Source organism: Epinephelus fuscoguttatus, linkage group LG8 (assembly GCF_011397635.1).
Source record: "Epinephelus fuscoguttatus linkage group LG8, E.fuscoguttatus.final_Chr_v1".
Taxonomy (NCBI): domain Eukaryota; kingdom Metazoa; phylum Chordata; class Actinopteri; order Perciformes; family Serranidae; genus Epinephelus; species Epinephelus fuscoguttatus.
The window spans coordinates 33361512-33388966 of NC_064759.1; the positions used below are offsets into that span (position 1 = coordinate 33361512).

At 42.3% G+C, this 27455-nt stretch overlaps 1 protein-coding gene across 12 annotated transcripts in view; it reads right to left on the reverse strand.

Moving 5' to 3' along the window:
* plecb (plectin b) overlaps nt 1-27455 on the reverse strand; it is a 161049-nt gene that overhangs the window by 61225 nt on the left and 72369 nt on the right. For 3 of the 12 annotated variants that reach the window (XM_049584120.1, XM_049584119.1, XM_049584118.1), the window contains exon 1: nt 2008-6636. The exons of 5 other annotated variants lie outside the window; for them this stretch is intronic. In XM_049584120.1, coding sequence (XP_049440077.1) covers nt 2008-6316 — 4309 coding nt within the window. In that variant the 5' untranslated portion in view covers nt 6317-6636. Of the gene's footprint in view, nt 1-2007; nt 6637-27455 lie in introns of those variants that run through there. 4 more of the 12 variants (XM_049584123.1, XM_049584122.1, XM_049584121.1 and 1 more) reach the window with 2 other exon arrangements.

Consider the following 27455-nt stretch of genomic DNA (forward strand, 5'->3'; position numbering starts at 1 on the left):
GAATACCACACTCAGATGGATCACAGCCCAAAAAATTGTACCTTTGCAAACCACTGTCCTGTCTGACACTACTCATCATATCTGTTGTAAAAAATCAGAAGGGAACTGCTTTGGCAACGGTGCAGAAATCTACTAAATGCAAAGCTTTATAAGCAAAAGGAAAACAAGGTTTATCCACACATGCATGCATTACTTGGAGTTTTACCAAAACTGACTACAGTTGTAGCATATGGTGTGTGTGACACATGACAATGGTTGGTAATGGACAGCAGATGTCAGCAGTGGGTCACCGAACACGGTGGTCATCTGATAGACTTGCACTGCTGTGGCCAGATCTGATAATGCCACAGACTCCAAAGTAAAACTGAGATCTTTGTGAATGTTCACAGTTTTAATCATCAATATTAAAGATTAGGTTTTTTTAGATGTTGAATCACTGCAATGAATCTAAGTTAAGTTTAAAGTTGTGTTTATGATGAGTCCCATATGCTGTTTACTGTGTATGTGGGTCATAAACAAAGTTTTATCAAAGTGCAAATAAGGACTTATTTTCCTGATGAGTTCTACAGATTGAATAAAGGAACGTGGCTGCTAATTGAATCCAGATCTACTGTCACATGTGGAACCAAACAAACACACCCTGCGAGCTGTGAGCAAGCTATTCCAGCTTCCTGACTCTTTGTCCGTTGCTCACACCCACAACAGACAACGCCCATGTGAGGTCCTTGCCATACGCCCTCTGAGGGCTGCAAAAATTCACATGACAGTCAAAACATCACATTATTTCACTGTTGAAAGTTGTGAAATATTAGACATCAGCCAAGATCTAGAATCACATGAACATGCATCATGATTTAGGATGAACACTGCAAGTTTCACTTCAGCAGAACCAACCGCAGAATCAGATGGCACCTTTTTTTAGGGCGTAGAGCAAAAGAGGCCCACGTTTACTACTACTATCACATTGCCTGCATAACTCCCATATCCTACACGTACCATTTCACAATGGTATGCAAGGGGAATGCTTATCTTCTTTGCAAGACAGGCTGAAAAGAGAAGCAAGAAAACAACCACAGAACATAAAACAGTGCCAAGAACATAGTCTTACTGGAGCAAAGAGGAGAAACTCTCCCAAAAGCACCACACCTCCCTTTCTCAGGCAGCCTGGCTTGAACTCACACACAACTATCTCTACAGGGAACAGGCGAGGCTGAATCTCAGCAAACAGCCCCACCTTGGTGGAATGACTGCAGGTCTGTATAATTTCATTTGGCAAATACTCAGAGAAGGCTCCAGAGATTACTGTTTGCACTGACACATGTGCAGCACAGTTCACTCCTTAACCAAAATTTGGAGTACCCCACCCAAAAAGTCTTGGGTTTGTTCAATAGAATGATAACTGCCACTGACACATGCTCTGTGTGTAAATACTGTATTAAATTATATGTGACATTTACTTAATGATGAAGTATAGTTTTATGTAGCTGCTAAGTATAACTTTCACCTGTGATTATGCTTGTCATTATGCCTCTGTGAAAACTGACAGTGCCTCGAATACACTACAGGGCATGCAATGACAGTGTTACTGAGCCTTCATCTATTTTAACACACAGATAATTAAATCACAGCCACATCTCAACTGAGTCTTCTCACCAGCTCACTGAAACTATTCCTAAAGAGAGACTGCCTCTAGTCCACATCACAAAGCAGAAGCCGGGCTCTCTACCATGTAACTTTAAGCTATAAACTGCAATTAAATTACCCCAAATAACACTTTGGAAGAGAAGTCAGAAACAATTACAGTATGGGAACATACGTCAGAGAATGAAATACTAAGTCCATAACAATATGGAGGAGCAACAATCGAGCTGTCATCAAATACCCTACCAAATACCTCCCATGCTTCAAAGAAAGGTGAGAACCTTGATGTTAGGGCAATTACATCACATGCACAGGGAGAGTAAGACAAGCTAGAGAGTAGGTTATCTGGCATGCATCCAAACAAACCTTCTAAGAAGTTAGGCCATTGCTTCTCCTCTGGCGCCTCCAGTGAGTGGTCCCAGTCTTCCTCAGGTGAGGCTCCTTCCACTCTGACCCCTGGTGCCGCTGCCAAAAGTGCACGCTCTATGGCAATTTCTTCCAGAACATCCAGATCCAGTTCCTCTTCATCCTCCGCAGGTATCACAGGTGGAGGAGGTGACTGCCCCCCTGCATCAGGACTAATAATCTGCTTCACCTCAATTATCTCTTCAACCACTACAATTTTCTTCCTCATGGCGGCCTCGTCTGTGTCTGAGCTTCCGGACTCACAGTTGTCCACCAGGTGAAGCTGGTCAGGCTGGTCAGCTGCGGGTGTGGCAGTGGCAGAGGGTGTGTCCTCTTCCAAGTCCTTCTTCTTCTCTTCCTCCTGTTTTAAGGCCGCGGAAACAGAGAGCCTTTTCTCTGTGCTGCGCTCTGCTGCCTGACTGGCTGAATGTTGTGCAACTCTGGGAGGCTCCTCTTGCTTGTCGAGGGGGCTGGCTTGAGCCGGAGCTACAGCTGCCTGTGCTGTTACCGCTGGTGCTGCTGACGCTAATTCTCCGGCTGCGGGTGCTTCCCTCGCAGTGGAGGATGTTTTTGGTTTCGGAACCTCCCGCTTGATTTTTTCTGTAAAGAGCAGCGCTGGCTCCACCTCCCCTTTGTCTGCCGGGGCCTCACAGAGCACAGCTGCTGCCTGCTTGGTTTCCTCAATGCACATTCTTTCAGGAGTCATCTTTGGAGAAACATTTAGTTCTGTCACTTCAGAGGTCGTGACACGACTGTCTTTAACTGTTGCCTTGGGCAATGATGTAATGTTAGGGGATGGTTCAGCTTCAGGCAAAAAGACAGGCTTTGTGTTTATGGTGTCTGATGGTGGTGCCTGCGCCTGCTTCTTCCCTTTACCTTTTTTCTTCCCTTTTGAAGATTCCTCTGCTGCTTTCCCCGTGCTTATTAAGGATTTAGTCTCAACTGTGGGTTTCTGAGATTCTGATGCTGGCACAGGGCTTTTCCCTTCAGGTTTAGGACTTGCTTGTATGAGCTCCACTTGGGTTATTCTCTGCACAGTCACTGTTTCCACTTTAGTGACAGTCAATTCCTCAGACTTCACTGACTCCGCGTGGGGCAATTTAGCAGTTAACTTGTCCTCAGAGCATAATGGTCCATGTGTTTTTTTGCTGACACTGCTTCCCTCAACCTTCTCTTTTACTTGTGCATCATCTTTGAGCACCACTGGGGGCACTGCTGGGATCTGATCTTGTGGTCGTGATGCTACTTCAGAAATACTTTGGTCCTTAGTTTGTTTAGAGACTTCCACTACTGGCTCCATTTTAGTTTGTTTAGGGGCCTTCTTTATTTTCCCTCCATCAGTATCTATTTTAGCCTGAGTCTTTTTTTCCTCTACCGGCCCCTCAGTCTTTATGCTGGTAAACACGGTCTGTCGCTCTGAGGTAGTCACTGACGTGGGTTGAAGGGTTTTTTCAGCCACCTCCTTAGGGGGCGTGTCTACACAGGGTTTATCCTTCTCCATCTTTGACTCAGGTTGTTCCTCAACACTCTTGGATCTCTCACCTTGAGATTTCTTTTTCTTCCTTTTCGATTTAGAGCTTCCCTCAACTACTGGTTTGGTTTCCGTAACCACCTCCGTAGTGGCAACATTTTCACTGACCTGAGGTGACTCTTTTTGCGCTAATGTCGGGCCCTGTACTGAGGCTTTAAGGGCCTCATCTGGCACTATTTTTTCATCTTTCTTCTCTGTATCTGTAGCTTTCCCTTTGACGGGTTTTGCGTCTTCAGAACTGGCAGTTGGTGCAGAGAGAGTTGTTTTACTAATAGTAGTTTTAACTTCAAATATTGAGGACACCACAGTGGGTTTCTTTGTTGAGAGATTCACTGAGGTCACTTCAGCATCAGTGGGCACCTGAGTCACTTTAACTTTAGAGAGCCCTTTTTCTGCATTAGTGGATGACACTGGCTCCCTGGTGGTACTGTCAGTTGGGGGTTTGGTGGTCTCCTGAGTAACAGTTACTTTGGCAGTTTTCTTGGCTTTCTCATCATCTGTTTTGGATTCAACTGGGGTCTTCGCTTCTGCAGGTTTAACTGATTCCTCATTGACCTTTGCACTCTTAAGCTTCTCCTCCTTGATGTCTTTACTGTCAGGTTTTGTTATGACAGGGGTGGTGGCAGTGGCAGTAATGAGTGTGGAGGTTTCCTGTGCAGCAGCCTTTGTGATAACTGGGCCATCCTTTATGTTATCTGGTGCTGTCTCAGCTATAGCCTTGGCCTCTGTTTGAACTGGATCCACAATCACCTTTTTGGCCTTCTCATCCTTCACAACTTTACTGACAGGTTTTGCGATGACAGGGATTGATGTGTCAGTGTCTGCAATGAGTGTGGAGGCTTCCTGAGTGGCAGCCTTTGTGATAACCGGCTGGGCCGTCATGTTAACAGGTGCCGTTTCATCTGTAGCCTTGGTCTCTGCAGATTTAACTGGATCCACCACAATCACCTTTTTGGCCTTCTCTTCTTTCACATCTTTACTGACAGGTATTGTGATGATAGAGGTGGAAGTCACAGTGGTAGTAATGATTGTGGAGGTTTCTTGAGCAGCAGCCTTTGTGATAGCTGGCTGGGCCATCATGTTATCAGTTGCTGGTTTGGCTGTGGTTTTGACCTCTGCAGATTTAACTGGATCCACAATCATCTTTTTTGCCTTCTCTTCCTTCACATCTTTACTGACAGGTTTTGTGATGACAGGGGTGGCAGTGTTGGCGTCAGTAATGAGTTTGGAGGTTTCCTGAGCAGCAGCCTTTGTGATAAGTGGCTGGGCCGTCATGTTATCGGGTGCTGTTTCAGCTGTGGCCTTGGCCTCTGCAGATTTAACTGGATCTACAATCACTTTTGTTGTCTTCTCTCCTTTGACATCTTTCTTGGCAGGTTTTGTGATGACAGGGCTGAAAGTGTATGTGTCAGTGAAAAGACTGGGCATTTCTGGAGCAGCAGCCTTTGTCATAACTTCTTGGGGTTTTTCTTTATCATTTACCATTTCACTTGTAGCCTTGATCTCTGCAGACTGAATAGAATCCATGATCACCTTAATTGTTTTCTCCTCCTTGATATCTTTTTTGACAGGTTTTGTGATGACAGGAGTGGCATTGGGAGTAAGCAGACTGGAGGTTTCCTGAGAGGCAGCCATTGTAGTAACTGCCTGGGGCTTTGATTTATCGTGCACAGTTTCAGCCATAGCCTCAACCTGTGCAGATTTAATTGGATCCACAATCACCTTTTTTGTCTTCTCCTCTTTGACTACTGTATCAGGAAGCATTGTTATAGCTGAATTGCTTGTTACCACTTCCTTAGGCTTCATGGAAGCTTTTTCATCAGCGATCTTGAGCTTCTCTGTATTTATTTTGGCAGTGGATGGTTCAGCTGCAATCTTTGATGTTGCAGCACCTGTAGCCTCAGCAACAGCAGCCACACTTAATGGTAGGGCTGCCTTGGAGAACACTGATGTAAGAGTGGTCTGTGGCGCATCCTGTTTCAAAGCTGCTCTCTGAGTCTGGGCAGAAATTGGTGCCTCCTTTTGGACTTCAGCCACTCTTCTCTCCTGTGAGGCTGTTACTGGCTTCTCACTGCTCACATCAGGCTGCTGATGAGAGACTCTTCTCACCCTGCCATCCTCCATCATTGCTGACTCATTTCTGAAGTTGTTTCCCCTCCTAAACAGAGGTTGACGCTGGTCCTCCATTTCCCATGATGCTTTTGGCCTGACTGGTTCTGCAGCCAGCGGACGACCCCTAAACCTGGGGGTCCTATCAGAGTAGCTCTCTTTTTCTCCAGGATCCATCATCTTATGGCGGTAGCCTTGACGCTCAGCCAGAGACTCCTGGCTCTCTGCTTCACCCCTGCGTCCTGGCTTAGGAACATAAGAAGTAGGACCTTCTACAGATTGGACCCGAGAAGCCCGGTGGGCAATGGCCAGGGTGGCAGCTGGCTTCCTGATCCTCTGCAAGGAGGCAGGAACAATCTCAGGGGGCAGGTGGAGGTAGTCACGCAGGTAAACAATGCCCTCGTTGGTCAAGTACCAGTAAAAATGTCTCCAGGCAAAAGTCTCTTTCACATAACCCCGAGACTTAAGAGACCCCATGGCACGGATTACTTGTAAGTTGCTCACACCTTCTATCTCAGGGTGCTTGGCCTGAGGCCTCTTGTCCTTCTTGGCCACCATGACACCATCCCTGAACAGGACCTCATAGATAGCCCTCAGTTCCCGCAGGGGCATCAGCATTCCAGCAACCATTGTGCTTTATATCAGTATGCTCTCTCAAAGTAAAACTGAAAATCACAACATGAAAGGAAAATAATAAAGATAATCTCACGTCCTGTTGTGTGAAAGAATCCAGTGGCAAAACCGGCTGTCACGTGCTTCTCAATTCAATTAGAAAAAAAAATGAGAGAAGAAATCCTTGTAAGCTTTTTTCCTTACTCTTTTCCTCTGGTTCTTGCTGATCCGTTGGATATCGTGAAGAAAAAGTATATTCCTCTGTGAGATCTGACTTAAACAAAGTCAAAAGTGTGCTGTCCCCCCCAACACTCAGCGTGGCTGGAAATGAACAGTCTCCGTTCTGCCGAGATGGCAATGACAGAATGGAAGAGAGGCAGCGTGTGTGTGAGAGTGTGAGAGAGAGAGAGTGAAGCACACTTCTCGGTCCGGCTCCTCCTACCTTCTCTCTCTATTTCTTAGGAAAAAACTGGCATGGAAAAAAAATCTCACTAAAGTAAACAGTACAGCAGGAAGTATGAGGCGAAGAAAAAAAAGCATATGCAATAAACTGATTGAAATAAAGAGGGTGCAAAGTTAAATAGATGAAGCAACACACCTAAGAAGTGTGTTAGAGCACATGCTCTGTAGCTCTGTGACTCTCACGGAGACGCCTACCCACACACCAAAGCACACGCCTCCTATAATGCACACACACACACCTCTAAACACACATTAAGACTGGCAGACAAGCACCCTTTGGCGTGTCACACACACACCGGTCCAGCAAATGAGCTGTTCTGAACAGGGATTAGTTTAGAGAAGAAAGAGAGTCAACCAGCTGGCATACATCTATCCTGCTTTGGGCATCAACTGTATGTGGGTTATCAAGTACATGGCGTGTAGTTTTACACATTTGCTGATCAGGTATCACTGAAAAGTTTTTACGCACAGGGTGTGGTCTTTTGCATGTGTAAAGTAAAGGTGACATGTATCATCATGAATGTATTTTGGTCTCCAGGATCATAAAGAATATGGAAAGACAAAACTGACATGGCAGTTTAACTCCCACACTGGTGGTCTGATAGGACCCATGCTGATTAAGTCCAAGTTCAGGTCTAATCATGTCTACGTTTGTTGGAGGGTCACCAAGTCACCAAATGAAGGAAATAACATCGCCTTATCAGTGCTTCCCATTGCAGCTCATTAAAGTGATGCAACAGGCTGCAAAGCACCCTAAAGTTGTGCTGCTGCTTCAGACACCTAACATTCGGGCTCTGTGCCTCCATTTAGCTGGCAACCAAGACTCTGTCTTGCGCAACTATATAAAGAACTGCGCATTATAGCAAACCTTTTCAGCACTCCCAGGAACATGATATCAGATTTCTATCCCTAGATCACTTCTCCCTTCTGTACATCTGTCTCCCGTTCGTCTCTCTGTGTCAGTGAGAGCGTCCTCTTGTAGCCAGTGTCAGAGCCAAACTGGCAGGAAAACTGACCATTGTAGGATAGAGCAGAGGAGTCCATGTTTACTCATCTCATTGAAAAAGAAAAAGGATTTACTGAAGAGTAGAGTAAGCTCAGGGTACCATGCTGGAACACAGTGATCTAGTTGCGAAATTATAGAGGCAATGAAATGATGCATTCCCCCCGCTGTTTGAAACCACACACACTATTACACATCCAAACACTGGCGGAAAACTGTTTTCATTTTATTCGCCATGGCAACAGTCAAATGAAGTGAGCCAGTTCTGACTAAGCCACATATCCGCTTTCGGGGCTGCAGAGGAGCAGCGGGCCATAAATCTGTTGTCCTGGACAGCTGGACTACACTGTCATTTATCAGACCACTATTTGCAAAGACAGTGTGATCTGAGACAAGCTATTAGCACGCTGTCAAGCTTTCATTAGCAATCAGGAATATAACAAATTACCTGTGGGCAATATTATAGTCATATGTGCTTAAAACCATGGACAAACATTAACGGGGCTCTTTGCTGATTTTCAACCAGCTTTATGTAATTACAGTGTGGGCGATATGTGTAAATGAATAATGATAAACTTCTCTCCATCTTACCAGTGCAAATATCTCCCTGCTCATCTATCAGCTCAAATCTGCTGGATGACCGGTTTTACATATTTTAGTGCACTGTTTGGCTGTAATACAAGAATCTGTGAACAGGAAGTGTTCGCCACACTGTCTCCTGTGTTGCTGAAATGGAGGCTGATAAAGCTGAGATTCTTAAAGGCGTATTCTTTAAGACAATATAGACGGCTGCCTAGGGTGCCACTGGGGGGGCGGGCTTGCCTAGGGCACAAAATATGCTAGGTCCGGCACTGATTGCTGATCAAATATGAACCAACTAAAACATATTTTAACTTACCATTTAACTGTAATTCAAAATAATTTGTTATTAGCCTAAGCCAAGCTCACATTATGTCCCCCACCAGTGGGAGCTTTTATTGGTCTAGTGCAGTGCAGTGCATTCTGGTAGCTGTAGGATTCTCTACCTCTTGAGCAAAAGCAAATGTCACAGCCCCTTTCCTCTGTTCTCTCTGGTCACGTAGCACCAATTTTAAAAGTATTATCATCTTTCAACTGCATAGACAGGCCATCTTTCCAACAGTGAAACATTCCTTTACATATAGAGACACTAAAAATAGTTTTTAGCAGTTATGTCTTCACTAATGCTGTCAGGTAAACAATCCCTGTCACACAACAGTTCCTTGACATCTATCAAATCAGACTAGGAGGTGACGCCGAAGGCCATGAATGTACTCCACCTATCGCAGATATGCTCTAAAGCATCCCTTAAGATATCTTTAGATGTTCATATGGGGTTAATGACTCAGACTGATGGCTGGGAGGAGTTTTCAGTGGAGGAACAAAGGGATCCTCAGGTTCATTGTACAGGAGAGGCATTCTTCTGTATTACGAAACTACGAAATGCTTTATCATTGACATGCTGCAGTTTGCCCTGCATTGAAGCAGAGGAAGTGGACGTGGCAGTTGGTTCAAGCCGGCTCTGTGTGTGCACGTCTAAGTATGTACAGTGTATGTAAATTACATCAAGATAGCTCTGAAGCTTGCTCAACTCAATTTGGCAATTTGTGTCACACTGCTGATGGTCTTGTTGGCAGTTAAGAGGTCATGCCAAACAACATATAAGGCGCTCATTCAAACAGGAAAGAAAAAAAGCAAATGTGTTGCAGATCAGCACCAATGACACACCAGTCAACTATGTCTTCAAATTCATTCCTGGAGCCCTCATCTCATTTGGGGTAATCTGCATTACCATGCATGGAGCTTTGCTCTCCTGGCCGCATATCACTGTGATTTCATGCACTGTTTATGCACAAAGTGTTCAATGAACTTCAAACTTCCCACAGTGACCCTTATTCTGGCCTGAGGCCCAGTCCCCTCAGCCACCCAAATATTAAATATGCCCACTTCAATTCAAATAGTGTATTCCCCTTTGCTATAGACATGCTGCTTTTTACAGTGACTTGGTGGTTACAGTAGCTGCGTGAAGATTTGAGGTGGCATTAGCAACATTATAAATGATCAGAAATAGACCCTTTGACGGGAACGGAACTTACGCTCACTATAGACCTAATGGCGTCTAATTTCATTCAGTCTATAAACAGATAGTGCAGCAGCAGACAGCTGCAAATAGGACCATGATTTGATTGATTGAAGCAGATAAAGGAGTAATAAGACTTTGGGGAAGAGAGAATAGTTTCCTGGTGAGGAGTCCACTCCTGCTTCAATGTTTCAGGACTCCATGGGTCCCAGAATAGACTTGTCACCACCAACCAATGGTGGCTGGCGACTGGCCAACTGTAAAGGCCTGCTGCTCTGTGCGGTCCTACACACGTGCCCTTCCTTCTGATATCAGATCCAAGCTACTCCAGCCACTTCCAAGGAAAGCAAAGGTCAACAGAGCCTTTACCCATTAATGTATGTGCTTACATTACAGTAAGTTAGTGCAACCAATGTCGAAACTAAAGAACATGGCAGAATGATGGATTCTCCTCATGAATGACACATGCAATTCTAATGTAGCCTCATACATTATTATCAAGTTGTTAAGGTTTACAGTGAGGTTTATTTTAACCTTAAAGCAGGAACAAATGCAATAAATCTAAGAGCAATAAGAGCTACTAATGAGAACACACTGAAGCTTTCTAGCTGAGCACTACTAACTGGAGGTAATTCTCACACTGTATTTTAAAGCACCATGCTGAAAATAAAGTTCAGACAGTAAGGCACCTACTGTGAAAGCATATGAGGTGGATAAAACAGAAACGGAGAGGGATTTTAACATTAGGGGTGGATAAGGGGTGGGTGGCCCTCTACCCTAAATCATGACTTGCACTTATGGTGCTGTGACCAATCTTTCAGCAATGCAACGAAGCTCCTTTTTTATCTGGACGATAAGCCTATTTTCATCCGAGGGCTTGTCTCCTGGCTGGGTATAGTTAGGTGGCTGACCCCTCAGTTGGGGACAGCTGTGGCCCCTTACAGAGCTGACACATGTCAGAGCACAAACACCTCTGACCCAGGAACCGACTTAAATTAGAGATTGTTGTAAACAGCTTTATATGGAGGTGGGCGTTGTCACCACAGTAACTACAGCCTTTCCCAGTAATCCATTTTAATCGATTCATAAATTGATGCTTTACCTAATTATAAAAATTTAATTTAAGCAGTGTGATAAAAAAAAAAAACATACAGTAAATTAGCACAAAAGAGCCTCCACAGAGTGAAAATAGAGACATATAAAAATATCTCTTTAAAAGGAAAGGCTTTAACGTGTATCAAAAAAAAAGAGAGAAGTACATTTGTTTCTGATATCACACGTTTCAGGTTTTAGTCAAGATGAATAAAGACAATAGTTAAGGCACACACTGTGGCACCTTTCTTAGACATCATACTTACATGGATCATTTGTGAAAAGCGCATTTTTGAAAAGATGTATTGCAAACCTGTTAAACTGTTTTTCTTCTTTCCTTCAATAAAGGGCATTTTAACATAGATATAAACAGTACAGTTCAGGCACCAAATGGATTATTTGACATAGTTTTGGCCCCAAAAGAAGAAAAAATAAATGATTAAAACTTAAATTTAGTTGATGTCCCCATTGTTTTAAATGGCAGGGTAGAATACTGTCGTAACCATTTCTTCCCTTAAAATGCAGTTTGATTTTTAATTTGTTTTCCAGTCCAGAAAAACCTAAGTGACTCTTTATTGTTATTGAACCACAGTGGTGCAATTAGGCTTTAAATATTTTGGAAAGCTGTTTTTCTGTGGGCCCTCTGCAGTCCGCTCAGTGGTTAGATTTAATAGTTTTAACTGTATCTTGACAGTCCATAGCATAGTCATTTGATGTTCCCTGATCATAGTCCAACAGTGCTAACCCTTTACTATTATTCTATTTCTATTGTGAAGTCTGAAGAACAGCTTTGCTAAAGCACCATGCCTGTTAATTCCAGCTTGCTACTGACATTATTGTGTACTTGATACTGAAACAGATACCTGTTTATATATATAAATCTGCACAGATTTTGATGCTAAGCTTCCAGTTTCTTTTACCAATGACTGAAGACTTCTTAAAGTGTTATTTAACTGTTGCTCAGAGATATCTTTGTCTCTTTCTGCCCTTTCAATTGCCAGTCTGGTTCAACCATTGCATAGAGATTTGTTCTCCATGTACAAAAACATGCCTTTTTTGTGCAAATCATCAATACAAAACAACACTGATTTGTAAAGAACACAAGTCTGTAATGCTTGTAGGACAACCTTAAAACATGAAAAACCATTCAAAAATAAAATATAACGTAGTCCTCTCAGCCATCTGACTGTGTCCAATGGTACTGTAGTTAACTGAAATAGTAAACATTTATACTTTTTTATGCCAAGCTAGCGGTTACTTGGGCTGATAATCTGTCTGTACTTTGGACGGTTGGTTGGTCAACCACTTTTGGTCCAAACTGAAATATCTCAACAACTGGATGGATGTTTGACGAACATTCATGGTCCCCAGAAGATGAAGCCAAACTACATTGGTGATCCTCTGACTTTTCCTCTAATGCCACCATGAGGTTGGCTGGGGGCTTGAAAAACATTTCCCATCAGCTTGAGCTGTACTTTGTGTGTAATTAGCAAATGTTAGCATGCTAACATGCTAAACTAAAATAATGAAGACGGTAAAGTTTAAGTTTTAAGTTTAAGTTTATTTACTTTATTAATCCCCCTGAGGAGAAATTCAATGTTTTCACTCTTGCTTGTCAATTACACACAGGTCCGACAGCCACATACATGCACAAAAAGGACCTATACATGCACAAAGTGGAGAGATGTCAGAGTGAGGGGGCTGCCCTTGGTGAGGCGCCCCGAGCGGTTGGGGGGTTCGGTGCCTTGCTCAGGGGCACCTCGGCGGTGCCCAGGAGGTGAACTGGCCCCTCTCCGGCCACCAATCCACGCTCCAGTCCGGACGGGGACTCGAACAGGTGACCCTCCGGTTCCCAACCCAGAGTCCCTATGGACTGAGCTACTGCCGCCCTGCTAAACATCAGCAGTTTGTCACTGTAAGCATATCACTGAAGCATGCTTACATTAGCATTTAAGTCAAACCAGCACTGTGCCCGAGTGCAGCTTACTGAGTTGCTAGCAGAGCTGAAAAGGAAAAATCCCAAAAGATCTGTCATATTTTCACATTATTTTAACATAAACATGTCATACTTGTAGTTGTCCAGACGCTATGGTACAGACTGTAAAGCCCTCTTGGAAAAAAATGTGATTTGGGGCTATATACAAACTTGACTTGTTGACTTGACAATTGTAATATGCTTTATTGACTGCACGTGATGCCTTAATCCCACCCTCAGATAACCTTGACTGATATTGCATGAACAACAGTGTCAGTAAGTGCTTGTGCAGGCAGAGAAAGTAGTCTTTGAAATGCAAGAAGGATGAAGCCGCAAGGATTAACCCCTGGCACTGACTGGTCCCTGGCCACTCTGAGCGTAATTGGGGTGATCTAGTGGGGTTAAACATTGACGACTTGAAGGGAACTGTGAGTTGCATGCATTGCCAAAAGGACTAGAGGTACTTTGAGTGGTAGCCAGTACAAAAAAAACCCTCTATATATTCTCCAACCAAACACAAACTCACAGAAGTGTGCTAAACCACAGAATGGCTTAAGACAAAGAAGCACTGTGTGTTGGAAGGAGACTGAGAGGTGTCTTTGGCATTCCTCACACTGCTGCAAAAAGAAATAATCAACTGTTCTTGGATGACTGAGGTAAAGACAAGGGGCAAATTACAGCAGAAGAAGGAAAATTCTTTGTTGTGTTCAGAGCTGAGGGGCAAGAACAATAGACAAAGTAAATGTCTGAGATCAATCAAGACACTATAGGAACTGTTCTTGTTGCTTTGCCAACACAAACGTTTCTTGCCCCATAAATATCTTTGGAGTTATATAAGTCTTGTTAAAAGCAACCGTAGAGTAACAAATCTTTGTTTTATGAAGGACTGTGTAACTGTGTAAAAGTGAAAGAAAATGTCAGCAGAGAGTGGTTTTTGGGGGAAAGCTTAAGTTAAGCAATATAAAACTCTGCTGACGTCACAAGTAGAATAGTCTACTGTGTGAGCAGAGGAAAAAAAAAGCCAACTCTTGGCTTTTGTCTCACCAGTTTACACATAAATGCACACGGAAAATCTATAAACCAATGTGTGCTTTAGGTAAAAATGACAAGCCCTGCTTGTGTTCTCAACTCCACGAGTCACGGATCACACTGACTTCTCCTTTTCCAGAGTGGAAAGAAATGAAGTCACAGATTATGCCTCCCTTCACCCTTCTTTACTGACCAAAAATAAGCAGGAGCACCCAAAAAGACTGCCAAGTCCCTTTCATTCTTACCCCCTCTCTCTCTCCAACAAGCTGTCTGTCATGTGTAAGTGGTGGGGTCTCTACAGTATGTGTCCAGCCTTACAACGCCCCCTACAGCCACTCAGACTTGGACAGGAGCCCACACATGAGGGCGTAAACGGGGGCAGACTGTAAGCAAGAGTAATGTGATATATTTGCCATGTCTAACACTCGGAGCAGCATCAGCCGTGGATAATAAAGGATTATGTTCCTTATGATTGATGAAGAGTTTGCCAAAGTATTCCCCACTCCAATATTTCACATCTATTATCCAGCATTTTGGGAAAAGATGATCTCCATTCCTTTTGCAGTCAGTGTTTTTTGCCATTCTGATTGGAGTAATAGAAATCAGCCTTCGGTGGTAATTCTGCAGCCAGTGACTTCAAATATGCTCTGTGTTGTAAACAAGTTCCAGCAGTGAGATCTGGACAGAAAATTTAAACCAGCCCTCGACTCTCTTGTTCTGTGGGAACTGTGCGCCAGCTCAACTAAACAGCAGCCAGGCATCAGAATCAGCATGCAAGAGATGTATTACACCATTTAGCAGTTAGAAATGGCTAAACTATCATTGCATAAGATGGATCCATGAACTCCCCATTTAACTCCAAAGACTCCAAAATGTGAAAAATGAGTATTTGGCCACACCTCTTCATGACATGAACGTTCGTCCCACCAATGTTGGCAGTCATTCACTCACTGCATCCTGCGTCCTGTATTATATTATGATCGATCTATGCTTGCCACTTACCTTTCTTCGGGCTGAGCCAGAACCGGTCTCCGAGCGGATCTCCTATGTCCATGCTGCTTTGATCTGACCTATCACACAAAGGCCTTCAACTAAACACAACACCTTCTTTCTGCTTTCACCACCCAGTCAAAACCACAGTGCTACTCCCTCTTTTCATCCTCGCAAGACCCACTGCCCATCCAGAGGAACAACATGGCATGCAAGATGGGTCTAAAAGAGAGAAGGAATGGGAGTGGAGGGGTACATTCAGGGTAGGGAGGGTGTTTGTGAGAAAAGAACAAGGGAATCTTTTCATCTCTGGCCCATAAATGCAGAGGAACATCTACACCATAAATCTGAGGGCCTTGCCAAGCTGGACACATCCTCTCTGCTGCCCCGGATACCCTGTTCCATGTTCCCATACATCCGAAGCACCCACGCTTTATTCCGACAACAGCTAACTGGGAGATACACACTGGCCGCCTTGTTCGAGGGACCTTGCAAATTACAGCCCCAGAGATTAAGATGAAGGGTGGACACAGGGGGAAAAAGAAGGACAAGAAAACTGGACAGGAAAAGACAGAAGACAAAGAACTACAAGCTGTTCTGCAAAAGGCACTACCAAGGCATCCAAAACAAAGCCAACAACAACTCTGGCTTTGTCTCTCACATACTTATTCCTTAGTTTATGGGGAGCAATTAAGCTTTTTGTATGTTGTTAAAGAATAGTGAGTCAGTCTTAGAACTGGAGACAAGTAGTAGTGAACAAACAAGAACAGTGCCACCATGTAGAGATCCGATGCAAATTTCCTTTCAATGTGCAACTGGTGTAACCGTGAAGAGCCGTGTGCTCACAGGTAACAGCTATACTATTGAGTCTTTATCAGTTCTGGCTTGTTTCCAATGAGTGCATTTGACCCTGAAGAGTATGATAAAGAGATAAAGCTGAGACTGAACAGACATACACTGCAGCACTTTGTTCAGTCTAATTTTTGGGGCGCTGAACACGTCAAAACATAATTATCCTTTCAATACAATTCAATGGTTTTGTCAGAATGCCCCTTCCCTGATCCTTGACTGACAAGATAATCAAGTGAGGATTTTCAACATAGAAGCATTACTTCACACACAGCAATGTCTCAAAGGATAATTTCACATTTTTAAGACTTTCTTAATACAGTACTTTCACCACCACGTGTACATTGAAAGAGTTATCGATTACTGAAATGATTCTGGCCATGAAGAAATCCCTTTTAATGTGACAAAATCCACAGTTCTTGTCCTGCGCAAAAATGCATGCAGCAAGTTCAGCTGAAGCTCAGAAGTATCCTCAAAAAACAGTCCTTTTAATTTTAAATTCTGTCTTTGTATTATTATCTCTCCATCGAGGCTCAGCAAGGAAATGCAGTGCAGGAAACAGAGAGGGAAATGTTGTACAACAGGACTGTAACCTTGGATACCAGCTTTATTTGGCTAACTTAGACTAATATGATTTTCGGCTAGACTTAAAATTGCATTTCGCACAGAAAGAGGGCTGTGGATTTTGTCTCCCACCTACACTGGAACTGCACTTGGAAGGATCTTTAAAATCAGACTTGACAAATGTGAATCCATCTTTATGAACCAAAAGGAAATCAAAGTATAAGCACACTAATTTATTGACAGCATCATTAGATTAACTCATGTGCTTAATTGCTATCAAGTGTGCCTTTTAAATAGCCATGTGCTGATTAGCACAGAATCACAGGTGCACTACAAAACATCAAAAATAAAGTCATTATTAATGATAATTCTACCGTACAAATTAATTTCAGTATCAATAGTACATTTTATAAGAAAATTAGATATAATTAATGTGTTGAGTACAACACAAAAAAGTAGACCCAGACTGCATACATTTCTATGAAGATACCATAAATATAATGTACAGAATACATGAATATTCTCATAATAAGATGGAAAAAAACTTGTAGCAAAAAGTATAAAAAATAGAAAAAAAATGTATAAATAAGACAAACGCTACTAAAATAGAAACATACTATGTGTTGATACATACACCTATCCTTTTGAAATCATGCTGAAATGGAAGTTGGCCCTCACAAAATGGAGCCCCAGCCTGGTAGGTGAGGAGGGTATAAAATGGCTGTAGGGAGCGACAGGTCTGGCAGTGCCAGCAGGGCCCAGCCTGTTTGTGCCACACAGAGACACAGACTTACGCCATGAGTGAGTGAGCAAGCTCATTCATTCCTTTTTTTTAAAAACTGTGTCTGTATGAACAAGCAGCAATAGAGGAAGTGAATATGGGAACACGTCCCAAATAATGTTACAAAGTCACATTTTAAGAATAAAAGAAAAAAAAATCCTTTGAATATTTGCAGGATGAGTCAGCGTCTGCAAACCACACATGGGTGTGTCCATACTGGACTTATGTTGCTATAGCAACGCAGCCCACAGGTTAGGCAAATACTATGTGCCTGTCTACGGTTGAGGTCTCGGGGAACGTGGGCCTACTGCTACCGCTGCCGCTGCCATGGGCAACCAGCTATCAAACAACAAAACCTGACACAGGATCCGGACTCTGGCTTTCCTGACTGGCTGCCACAATGTGCGGATTTGCATTGTAACCTGAAGAGGCTGGGCTTTATTTTTAGACAGGCATCCTGACGATCAGCCTCTAATAGCACGCAGACAAACACAATACAGGTGACTCCTCCCGCACGCACACACACACACACACACACACACACACACACACACACGCACACACACGCACGCATATATGCCTCCACAAATACACACACACACGCAGGTGATTTATTGTCCTCACTCCCATAAAACCCCTCCATCTGGAGAGAATGAATCAGCTGCATTCTTTCTTTCCTCAGAGAGGAGAGAAAAAAGTGACTGCATGAGCGGCTCCTTTCACAAAAGAAAGACTTGCAGTAAACTTACTTAGTGTTTGTAGCTGAGGAAAGAAAAGGCCTATTCTCTCGCAGCTATAGAGTCTAGTTACAGACAGCGCTGACTCACCATCATTACAATCACTGTAACTTTCATAAACTGACTTTTCACTGAGCTCAAACACCCACAAGAGGGCTCTTGTAACCCCATCATATTGGAAACAATCCCAGCAGCCGTGGCATTTTAAATCATTCTGCTGTTCTTTTTGATTGTGAAAGATATTTTATTTGCAAGAATGTATCAAGATTCTCCCTCAAAGTGCCCTTGTGGAGTCTGTTTTTCATCTGATGCACAAAAGCAAGTCTCCACTTCCTGAAATCCTGTCATTCCATGCTCTGAGAGGCGGGGACAGAGCACCACCCCAGCAGCATAACAGACAGGTATTAAGTCAACCAGATCCAGCCAGCCGGCATAGAGAAATGAATGTGACTGACAATCCTCTGCAGAAATAAGACTTGATAAATCACAAACACATTCCCTGCACAATTTCTTTCTTTGCTTTCTCTACCAGCTGGGTAGTTCAGGAATGCATTGGTCGCCTGAATCACAGCTCCTCTGCAGTAGAGTATAATTACCGGAGAATAAAAAACACAACAAAATGTGCCCAACGTGTCCTCTCATGCACCAGTGTGACAGAAATATGCACAGCCTGGCACCTATGTAAAAAAACAACCTATATTGCATCACACTCAGTCTTTGCTTGCAACTCAACCACAATGACAACAAGAGGTAATTTATCATGCAGGTTCAGCGCTTCACCCAGTGGGTGGAGTGAGAATTGATTACTTTGGATTATTCCCTTATATTTAGTTTTAATTATGCCCATTGGGTTGTTGTTTTTTCACACAGCATTGTCAGTGAGACTGGATGGAGTCCAAGGCACGAACGCTGGGAAACACTACACCACACCCAGAGCTACACACTGCTGCTGGATTAATAAAATATCAGGCATTCACTGTGAAGGTGACGCTCAAAGTACAATAATAAACAGCAACACTAAGCCACATGACTGAGTTTCACTTTGATTTAGTTTGTTATAAGTTTATACAATTCAGATAATCTTATCTAATATAGGCTATTAATGTGCCAGGTCACAACCCCCCCGCAATTTAAGTGCCCTCACAGCTGCAGGAGATGGCATTTGGCTTTCCTCTTTGGCTGTTCTTATCAGCATGGCTGGATTAGCTCTACATCCTGTTTTTCCACTGTGACACCTACAACTAAAACTCCTGGCTTTAAGAGAGAATAACAGTCCGAACAATGGGCGGCTTCCCTTTCCAAAGTGTAATAAAAATGAGTGAGCGGGAGCTGCTCCAAAATTGAACAATGAAGTGGAGTCATTTACCGCTACTGGCACAAAAAAGGCCTAAAAGAACTCCTGTATGAAAGCGCACAGAAGTAAAAGTCACAGAGAGAGTATATTAACAGTTTGTCCTTGAGGGTGTGTGGCCTCTGTGGGGACAAAACAGCAGAGTAACCACAGCCAACAACTTATCAGGTTACTCCCCTGACAGCTCTGAGAATTGCTTTATGTCTTTCCAACCCCCTCTCACAGTACGGTCTGGGAAACAAAACCACACTATGAGCTTTTGAAGACTTCACTGTGATGAATCCATGAATTAATGAACTGACAAATGGTGTGGGGCCAGATGTGTTGCTGGCACACACACACACACACACACACACACACACACACACAATTGCACAGCAGAAATTTGCATGGACAGTACACTCTTGTGGCCAGAGGTGGAAGAAATATTAACAGTAGGGATAAACCGATTTATCTGCTGCACCTTGGTTTCGGCCGATATTCGCCTTGTTGAATGTAATCGGCCAATCTGCAAATAAGATAACATTCACCAATGGCAGTGGCCAATGTTCTTCTGTTGTATTACATCAATTTTGCGCAGGCTAAGAAGCAGGGCTCCAGACGATCCGCATACCCTTGTTCTGGGGACAATAGAAAACGTGTTTGGGATGAACTGAGATCTTCCCTTAGAATGCTGTCAGGACATGGGACACAGTAAACTCACTACCGAGTTGCCGTAGGCAAACACAACCTATGATTTCCCCGATAATGCAACAAAGTGAACAACAAATCCGTGTTGACGTCGGCAGCAGGAGCACTAGTTAAACATTAGCTGTTAGCAGCTTGTGACCAAAACTAACAGCTGCTGGAGGTTGCATTGAGTTACATTATGATGCCTTCAAGTTCTGTTCTGTAAAAATGAGTATTGGGTGGAAGTATATTATAATTTTCTCATGATGTGTTCGAATGTAATCTAGTGCAATGTAGTTTTTAGAAGGAAACTTGAATAAATAGTTGTTTGAAGGAGAAATCTGTTGATGTTTTCACAGCAATATCCAATAGGTATTAGAGAGGAAATTATGTAGAGTATGTATCATAAAAAGGCTTTTAAAGCAGGTTTGTTCTTAATGTTTTTCATGTGACACATGGTTACTGTAAAGGTTGTTTCATAACAACCTGACTAAACCTGTACAAAGGTAATGTAATGAAGGACTTGATGACTTTTAAAGAGTTCAGTAATATTTTTAACGATGAAGAGAAATAAATATTGGTAAAATCGGTATCAGCTATCAGCCAAATTGTCATTTTTAACACTGGTATCAGCTCAGAATTTTACAATCGGTGCATCCCTAACTTAGAGTACTAATACCACCTTGTTAAAATGCTCCACTACAAGTAAAAATAGCTGCATTCCAAACCTTACTTAAGTAGAAGTATGCGAGTATTATCAGCAAAATGCACTTTAAGTCTGAAATGTCAAAGTACTCATTGTACAGTAAAATATTCCCTGTCAGTGTGTGACTTCAGACAAATGGGTGTTTCTGGATTAATATTACTGCTGCATTAATGTGTATGTTGTGTGTATGTTGCATTTCACTGCTGTAGATGTTTAAGGTTGTGTTTATTTTAAATCCTTGATATACTGTTGGGTATCATAATCTTCAGTATCGCTGTCCTGTGAGAACTACATACCTTTAAAAAGTCAACTTCTTATGGCGTCAGAAAAACAACCCTGTATTCATTCTTAATGAAGATGCATTTTCCAGGTGATCCAATATGGGTCTAAATAGTTTATGTAGCTTAAAGAAGTACCTCACCTGCAAAATGATCATTTGTATATCAAATACTGTCTGCGTGGTACCTAGAATTTGGGAAGAAAAATTGTTTTTCTCGCATCCCTCTACAGTGAACGGAAAATCCAAAAAGGTGTACATTATTTGGGAGACTCGGATTATACCGCATGGGTTGTGTGAATAGAACAGAGTAGAAGTGTAAAGTTACATGAAAAAGTAAGAAAGTACCTAAAATTTGACCTTAAGTACAGTACTCGAGTAAATGTACTTTGTTTGCACCACTGCTTGTGGCAAAACCAGAGCTTTCCAGCGAACACTGCTTCCCTGGAACATGTGCTACAGGGTATTTAGAAATAATAGAGTATCAAATGAATTTCATAGGAAAAAGCAATCCAACTGGATCACCTTTAACAATGATCTACCTCAGGGAAGCGTGTGCGTTATGTACGCTGAGTCCATGGCAGCGGCCTGGGTTAGATTCTGACCTGCGGCCTTTTGCTGAATGCCATCTCCCCTCTCGCTTTCCCACCCTTACCTAACTTCTGCTGCTCTATAATAAATGTGTAAAAAAACGCCCCTAAAGAGATCTTCTTCCTTTTCTAACGAGCACCCATGTGAGATGAGACCAGGTTTCTGCATGGGTAATTATTCACATTCAGGTGAATCAATGTGAACTCGAGCCCAAAAGCTTGGGCTCGAGAGCGCTCTGTACCATCACATGGTCACTCCTTGTTCCAAACACCTTCAGTAAGACATCCTGATGTGTGAAAACACAAGCTTCCTACTGTACTGACATAGTCTGACCACACACACACACACACACACACACGTTGTTGGCATTCTTGCTTCATGAGTAAAGTTCAGAGTAACTGAGCCAGCATTGTTTGCCCCCACCCCCCCTTCAATCACACACCCACTCATTCATCTCAGCAACATTTGATGCTCTTTCTCCTCTTCTCAACTGTTTTCACTCCCTAGTCACCGCACAGCAGATATCCACGCAAGCAACCACCGACTAAGTCTCAGAGACTCCTTAAACACTGTGAGAAAACACACTTTCATGCTTTCACTGAATGGTCCAGCCAGTATTCATCTTTTCCGTGACACACAATCAGTTGGTAAAGCAAAACAGAGAAGTGACCTGCTCTGTTATGGGGGCCAGGCTACACCCAGGTGTTACAGCCCCTCTGCTGGTTTATCAAACTGGGTGTGAAGAGCTCCAGCTGCACTTCTAAGGAAAGTGATGGCCTGTGAGGGCAGGTCTTGACCCAACCCTTCTGATTCATGAGAACTCTCTCAAGACAGCAATCAACATGCTGGAGGGAGTGTTGTGAGTGTGGAACACAGATATCTGTCACTGAACTAGTGATGCAACCATGTGACACTCAAACATCCAACAACCATTTCTACCAACCCCTGAACACACAAAGGTTTTAATTCATGCAGTACTTGTTGGTTCAGATATTCAGGTGTTCTGGACCATCCATCCTCCGACAACAATGACATCACAGAAGAAGAGGCACTCACCTGAAAAACAAACAGAGACAAAGTATTAGGATAAACAGACCTGCATGTAAGCCACATTATAAAACTAAATTTAAAGTTAGGTGAAGTTAATGTTTACACTCCACTACATCTCTCATAGACTCATCAGTTAAACTGTGGACCAGCAGGCTTAAATAATAGACAAGTGTTTTGCATTAGCGGAGCATGGCAAAAATGAATGTGGCCTCTGACACTTGCAAAGACTTCAGACAAATGGGTGCATTTTTCTCCCCATGCTGGAACACACTCAGGTTAACTGGCTAATATCACCACCTACTGGACGAGAAGAGCAAAAGCAAGTTTGGGGTTGCAAAGCATGGGAGCAAATGGCAAAGTACAACATACTCTAAGCTATTTAAAACTCCTTGCCATCAAATCGTCTGTACTCATTTATAGTATATGGAATAATTCATATGGACAACAAACTGAGACAATAACTGTACAGTGAGACATTCTAATTATTTGGTCAAACACAGGATGGCTACATGTGTAAAGGAAGCACTTGATTTGGTATACTGTGTCTAAATAAGCTCTACAATACAAGTTGCTTTTGACAAGATATATTTTGTTAACAATGCTAAATAAGAAAATAACTACAAGTTTAACAAACTGATGCTCAAGCTCTGGAAAAAATGGGCTGCAAACTTCACAATGTTCCAAACCTCCTCAGTGAGGAGACTATTTCAGATAAAAGGACAAATTTTACAGCTGTCCTTCACACTGGGGTCATTCCACTTTGCCCCCAACACTTACCACCCACATCGTCCCGCTACTGTGCAGCACATACCCCACATAAGCACCAGTAGTTTCCTGTGTATGTGAGATACATATGAATACCAGCTACCAACCATCAGCCCTGCTAGTGTTTCTTATATGTGTAACCAACACTGTCTTAAATCATCACCCTATGACATCGCTGATCCGGGAAATACCCCGCTCTAAAAAAGGACCTGTCTAACTTTTGGTATGGTTTTCGACAGCTGACTGTCACAGGTGGTATGGTGAATATTTATGGTAAACATTTTACATGAATTTTTAGTTTACGGTGAGGATAATAATCTTTAAAAGGGGTTTTAAGGCTTTATGGATTTACAGTAATTTTGTCTCGAGTTGACACGCTTCACATTCTGCGTCTCATTTTAAATGGTTACGTCTTCTTTTGAGGGTTTAAAACCTCAGTAAACAAAAATCCTTGTTCCATTCCTATTTATATGACATACAATGCCACAGATGCATAGTATGATGGCAGTAACTAGTGTGTATAGCAGGAAACTGGTGCACAGAGGTGACAAATCAATATGAAGTGTAACAAGTTTTCAAAAACTGTCTTAAACAGCTGTGAGAAAAGAGTTGACCAGGAGAAAGGTGGACACTAACAATGGCTCTTTAGTATGTACACATTTAGTACCACGTATGGAGAAATCTACAGTAGTTACAGAAATCCAGATAAGTGCACACCCCAAGCAGCTCCTTTTTAGAAGGAGTCCAATCCAGAGTGAGGTTTCGAGCCTACAGCTCTTCCTCTTACAGACTTCTGGATGATAGTCTGCTGCCGGATATTGGAAAAATGTTTATCAAGGACAACATCATGGACCAGGGAAGCATTATTGTATGACAAGAAAGGCCCTCCCATAGCCATACAGTGTATTTGTCACTGGATGGTGTCCAGCAAGAGTCAAGGAAAACGGCTGTATCATTCATGGAAATGAATGAATATTTCATACTAAAGCCACTTTTTACTTTTCAGAGGGGCTTGAGTAAATCTTGAAATTCAAAGGCTGACTTCTCCCCAAATCAGTTTACATCCACAGTGGGCCCAAAGCAGCAAAACTCCATCACAGTGATTAAAACACAAAAATGTGTTGCTGCTGAATATACAGAATTGTGGTTTATTATTATAGTGTGAGTGGACTGATAAAATCCTGTCTGACTGTCTGGGGCTGCATTCACAAAGCTTCCTCATGCTAAGAGTTGCTCCTTGTGACAAAATTTATGAAAATTCTTAGAATGATGACATTTTCTAAGAATTTCCCCTTAAAGTTAAGACTAGGTCTTGATAAAAATCAAAGTTATTCACAAAGCATCTTGGCCCTTAAAAGAGCTGCTCAGGTGAAAAACTGTTAGGAGTAGGGAGGAGGACCTTTAAGAGGCTTAAGAGTTTCATAATCAGAGGAGAAAATGGTGGGAACCCAAAGGGGTCTGAGAAATATTCTCCAAACACTGAATGACAGTGTGTAAATTAAATGCTACAGATAAGATCGTGCAGTAATGTGTAAAAATGCAACAGTGCCTTGCAGTCTCAACCTTCCATCAGCAGAGTGATCACACTAACAATGACAACACTTTTACAGTCTCATTGTGATGCAGTTCATTTCATTTCCACTGGGTGTCCACACCTTGCAGGCTCAATAAAGGGCGTGTCTCTGACAACCAATCACATCTGCTAAAATAATGCGTCATGCCTAGCAAGAGGGTCAACCACACTCCCCCACTAGGGTAAAAGTTTGCATCCCTTCCTTGCTCAAAGCTGCTCTGAGAACTTTCCTAAATCACTCCTGAGTTAAGACTCCTTACTAAACATTTTAGGCTAAGTTAGGAGCTCTCTGGGAGTATTCTCAGAATATGAATGTGAATAGGGCCCCTGACTTTTTGTGTTTGTTGCCTCACTGAATGTTTGCTGTTCCTTCCCTCAATCTCAGCAACTAACTTTGAGAGTATAATGTTATTATAACTGGGAAAGAATAGCTATTAATACACAAAGCAAGACCCAAATTGAATACAAAAGATCCTTGTTGACTTGGGAAAGAGAAGTTTCCCAAATTAATTTTAACACAACGGGAGAGTTCAACCACATCTCTTAGTCTTCATCAGAGGTCTGATTTGTGCATTTGTTCACTGATCAAACTGTCATCTGCTCATGAAGACTGTGAGATGTGGCTGAAAGCTCTGGATGAAAGCAAGTAGGTGGACCTTGCATTACAGCGCTACTCCACCAAATTAATGCTGCACTTTCGTTAAGTTTTAGGTCTTGAAAGAAACAGATTTGCCAAAAAAAAAAAAAAAGTCAGAAGCCAAGGTATCACGACTTTAGTTCTTACTGTCAAGCTTCAAAAACACTGGATCCTACAATTCCCATAATGTAACTCAAAGGAGCCTTTCAAAAGATCTACCCTCTCTTTAAATTCATAAGTATTTGCTTGAGGTCTCTAACTTAAGATAACCCCGATGACATCATCAGGTAAAATAAGCCCAGTGACATCATCAGGGTTATTTTCTCAGACTTTAAAAAGCTCATCAGAGGACAACGATGCAATGTTTTCAAAGACCGAATACAACTATTACAACTCAAAGACTCAAAGTCATTTTAAGATTTTGTCGAAGACACGAATTGTAAAAATAAAAATAAAGAATTAATATTTTAAATATCTACACAGATATCAGTGATCCAAGTGAAAGCAATGAATAAATTAATTAGTTTTAGCCAATTATAGTGAGGTTATACAGTGATAGGGCCTCTTGGGGGTCCATAGCTCCTCCTTTGGTGCCACTGCAATAGAGTCTTTGCTCCCCACTAGGGGGTAGAGACAATCTGCCCCTGTCCAACAACAACAATAACTACCTAACACACATTCCACCAGTGAATACAGCCTCAGAAATCTGCCCTCGGCTTTTCCTCTCAGTCCTGCTGCAGTGCCGGGAACACTGGTCACTGCCAGACAGACTAACCTCCACTGGCCAAACTCTCAGACAGCAACACACAGTACACCACTTCTTCTCACTCTGTGGGAGGTCTTTGAATCGTGCTGCGGCCTGATGGAAGCTCAGTGGGAAATTCTTCCTCGGTAATCCCAGCGAGTGTGACAGCAAAAGGCCTTTGAGTGAGAGAAAAATCCCTCCTCTGTGGGCTCTGGACTGAGAATCAGCAGCATGGCTACATCGCACTCAGCAGAGCACACGGAGGGTGATATACAGTACAGCTCAGGCTGCTGAAACAGGGACATAAACTGGCAAATTAGGGAGCCGCTGAAGACAAGACAGTAAATCTCTGTAGGACCACATGTCTGCAGTCAGCATCCATTCACTACTGAGTTACACCTCCAAAGGTTTAATCAATCTTTCATGCAGCATCATGAGATCACAGGTCAGTACATTCATACGGCAAGTGGTGGTGCATCATTTACAAGTGGTTATGTCTATGCTGTTTTAGCACTGCACTAGAAAACCACTTGTCAGTTAAACAAAACGTAAAGTACCACAACATCATTTTGTTAATGCTCTTTGATTTTCTGTACTCAGATGTATTCACATCCTTTGCATAATACCTAGAATTATACAGCTCCATTGTTTTTGATGGTTTTCATCCAGACTGTAAGCTGTGCACATCTCAACAGATAGCCTTTATGCTGCCTGGCATTTCAGAAACTCTGTGTGAACATAATAATGCATTCATATGTGGAAAAACTGAGTTCAGACACCCTTAAAGGGGCCTTTGATAACAACTGCTGTTTACAACTATGCAAGTAAAGGTTTCTGTTTAATTAAATGGCAATACAGTGGACTGAGTTACAATCTTTGCTTTTAAACTGTGGCAGCTGAACACAATATTTGTAAGAAAAAATTAAGTAGAGCTAGACAACGTAGCAACAATATTATAATCATCATTTTTCATCCATTTTGATCAATATTGTCATTTATCACAATATATAATTTGATAATGCTGCCAGTATGACAAGTATCCTCATAATGAAGCCTGAGGAAACCACTGGGTTGATTAGTTAAACTATAGAATATAGTTTATTTACCATAAAATTGGATAACTTAAATAATAATGGTACAAACTTGGCTTAGTTTAGAATATATTCTGTGATAAAACAATATATTGAATAACATCTAAATGTGAACATTTAAT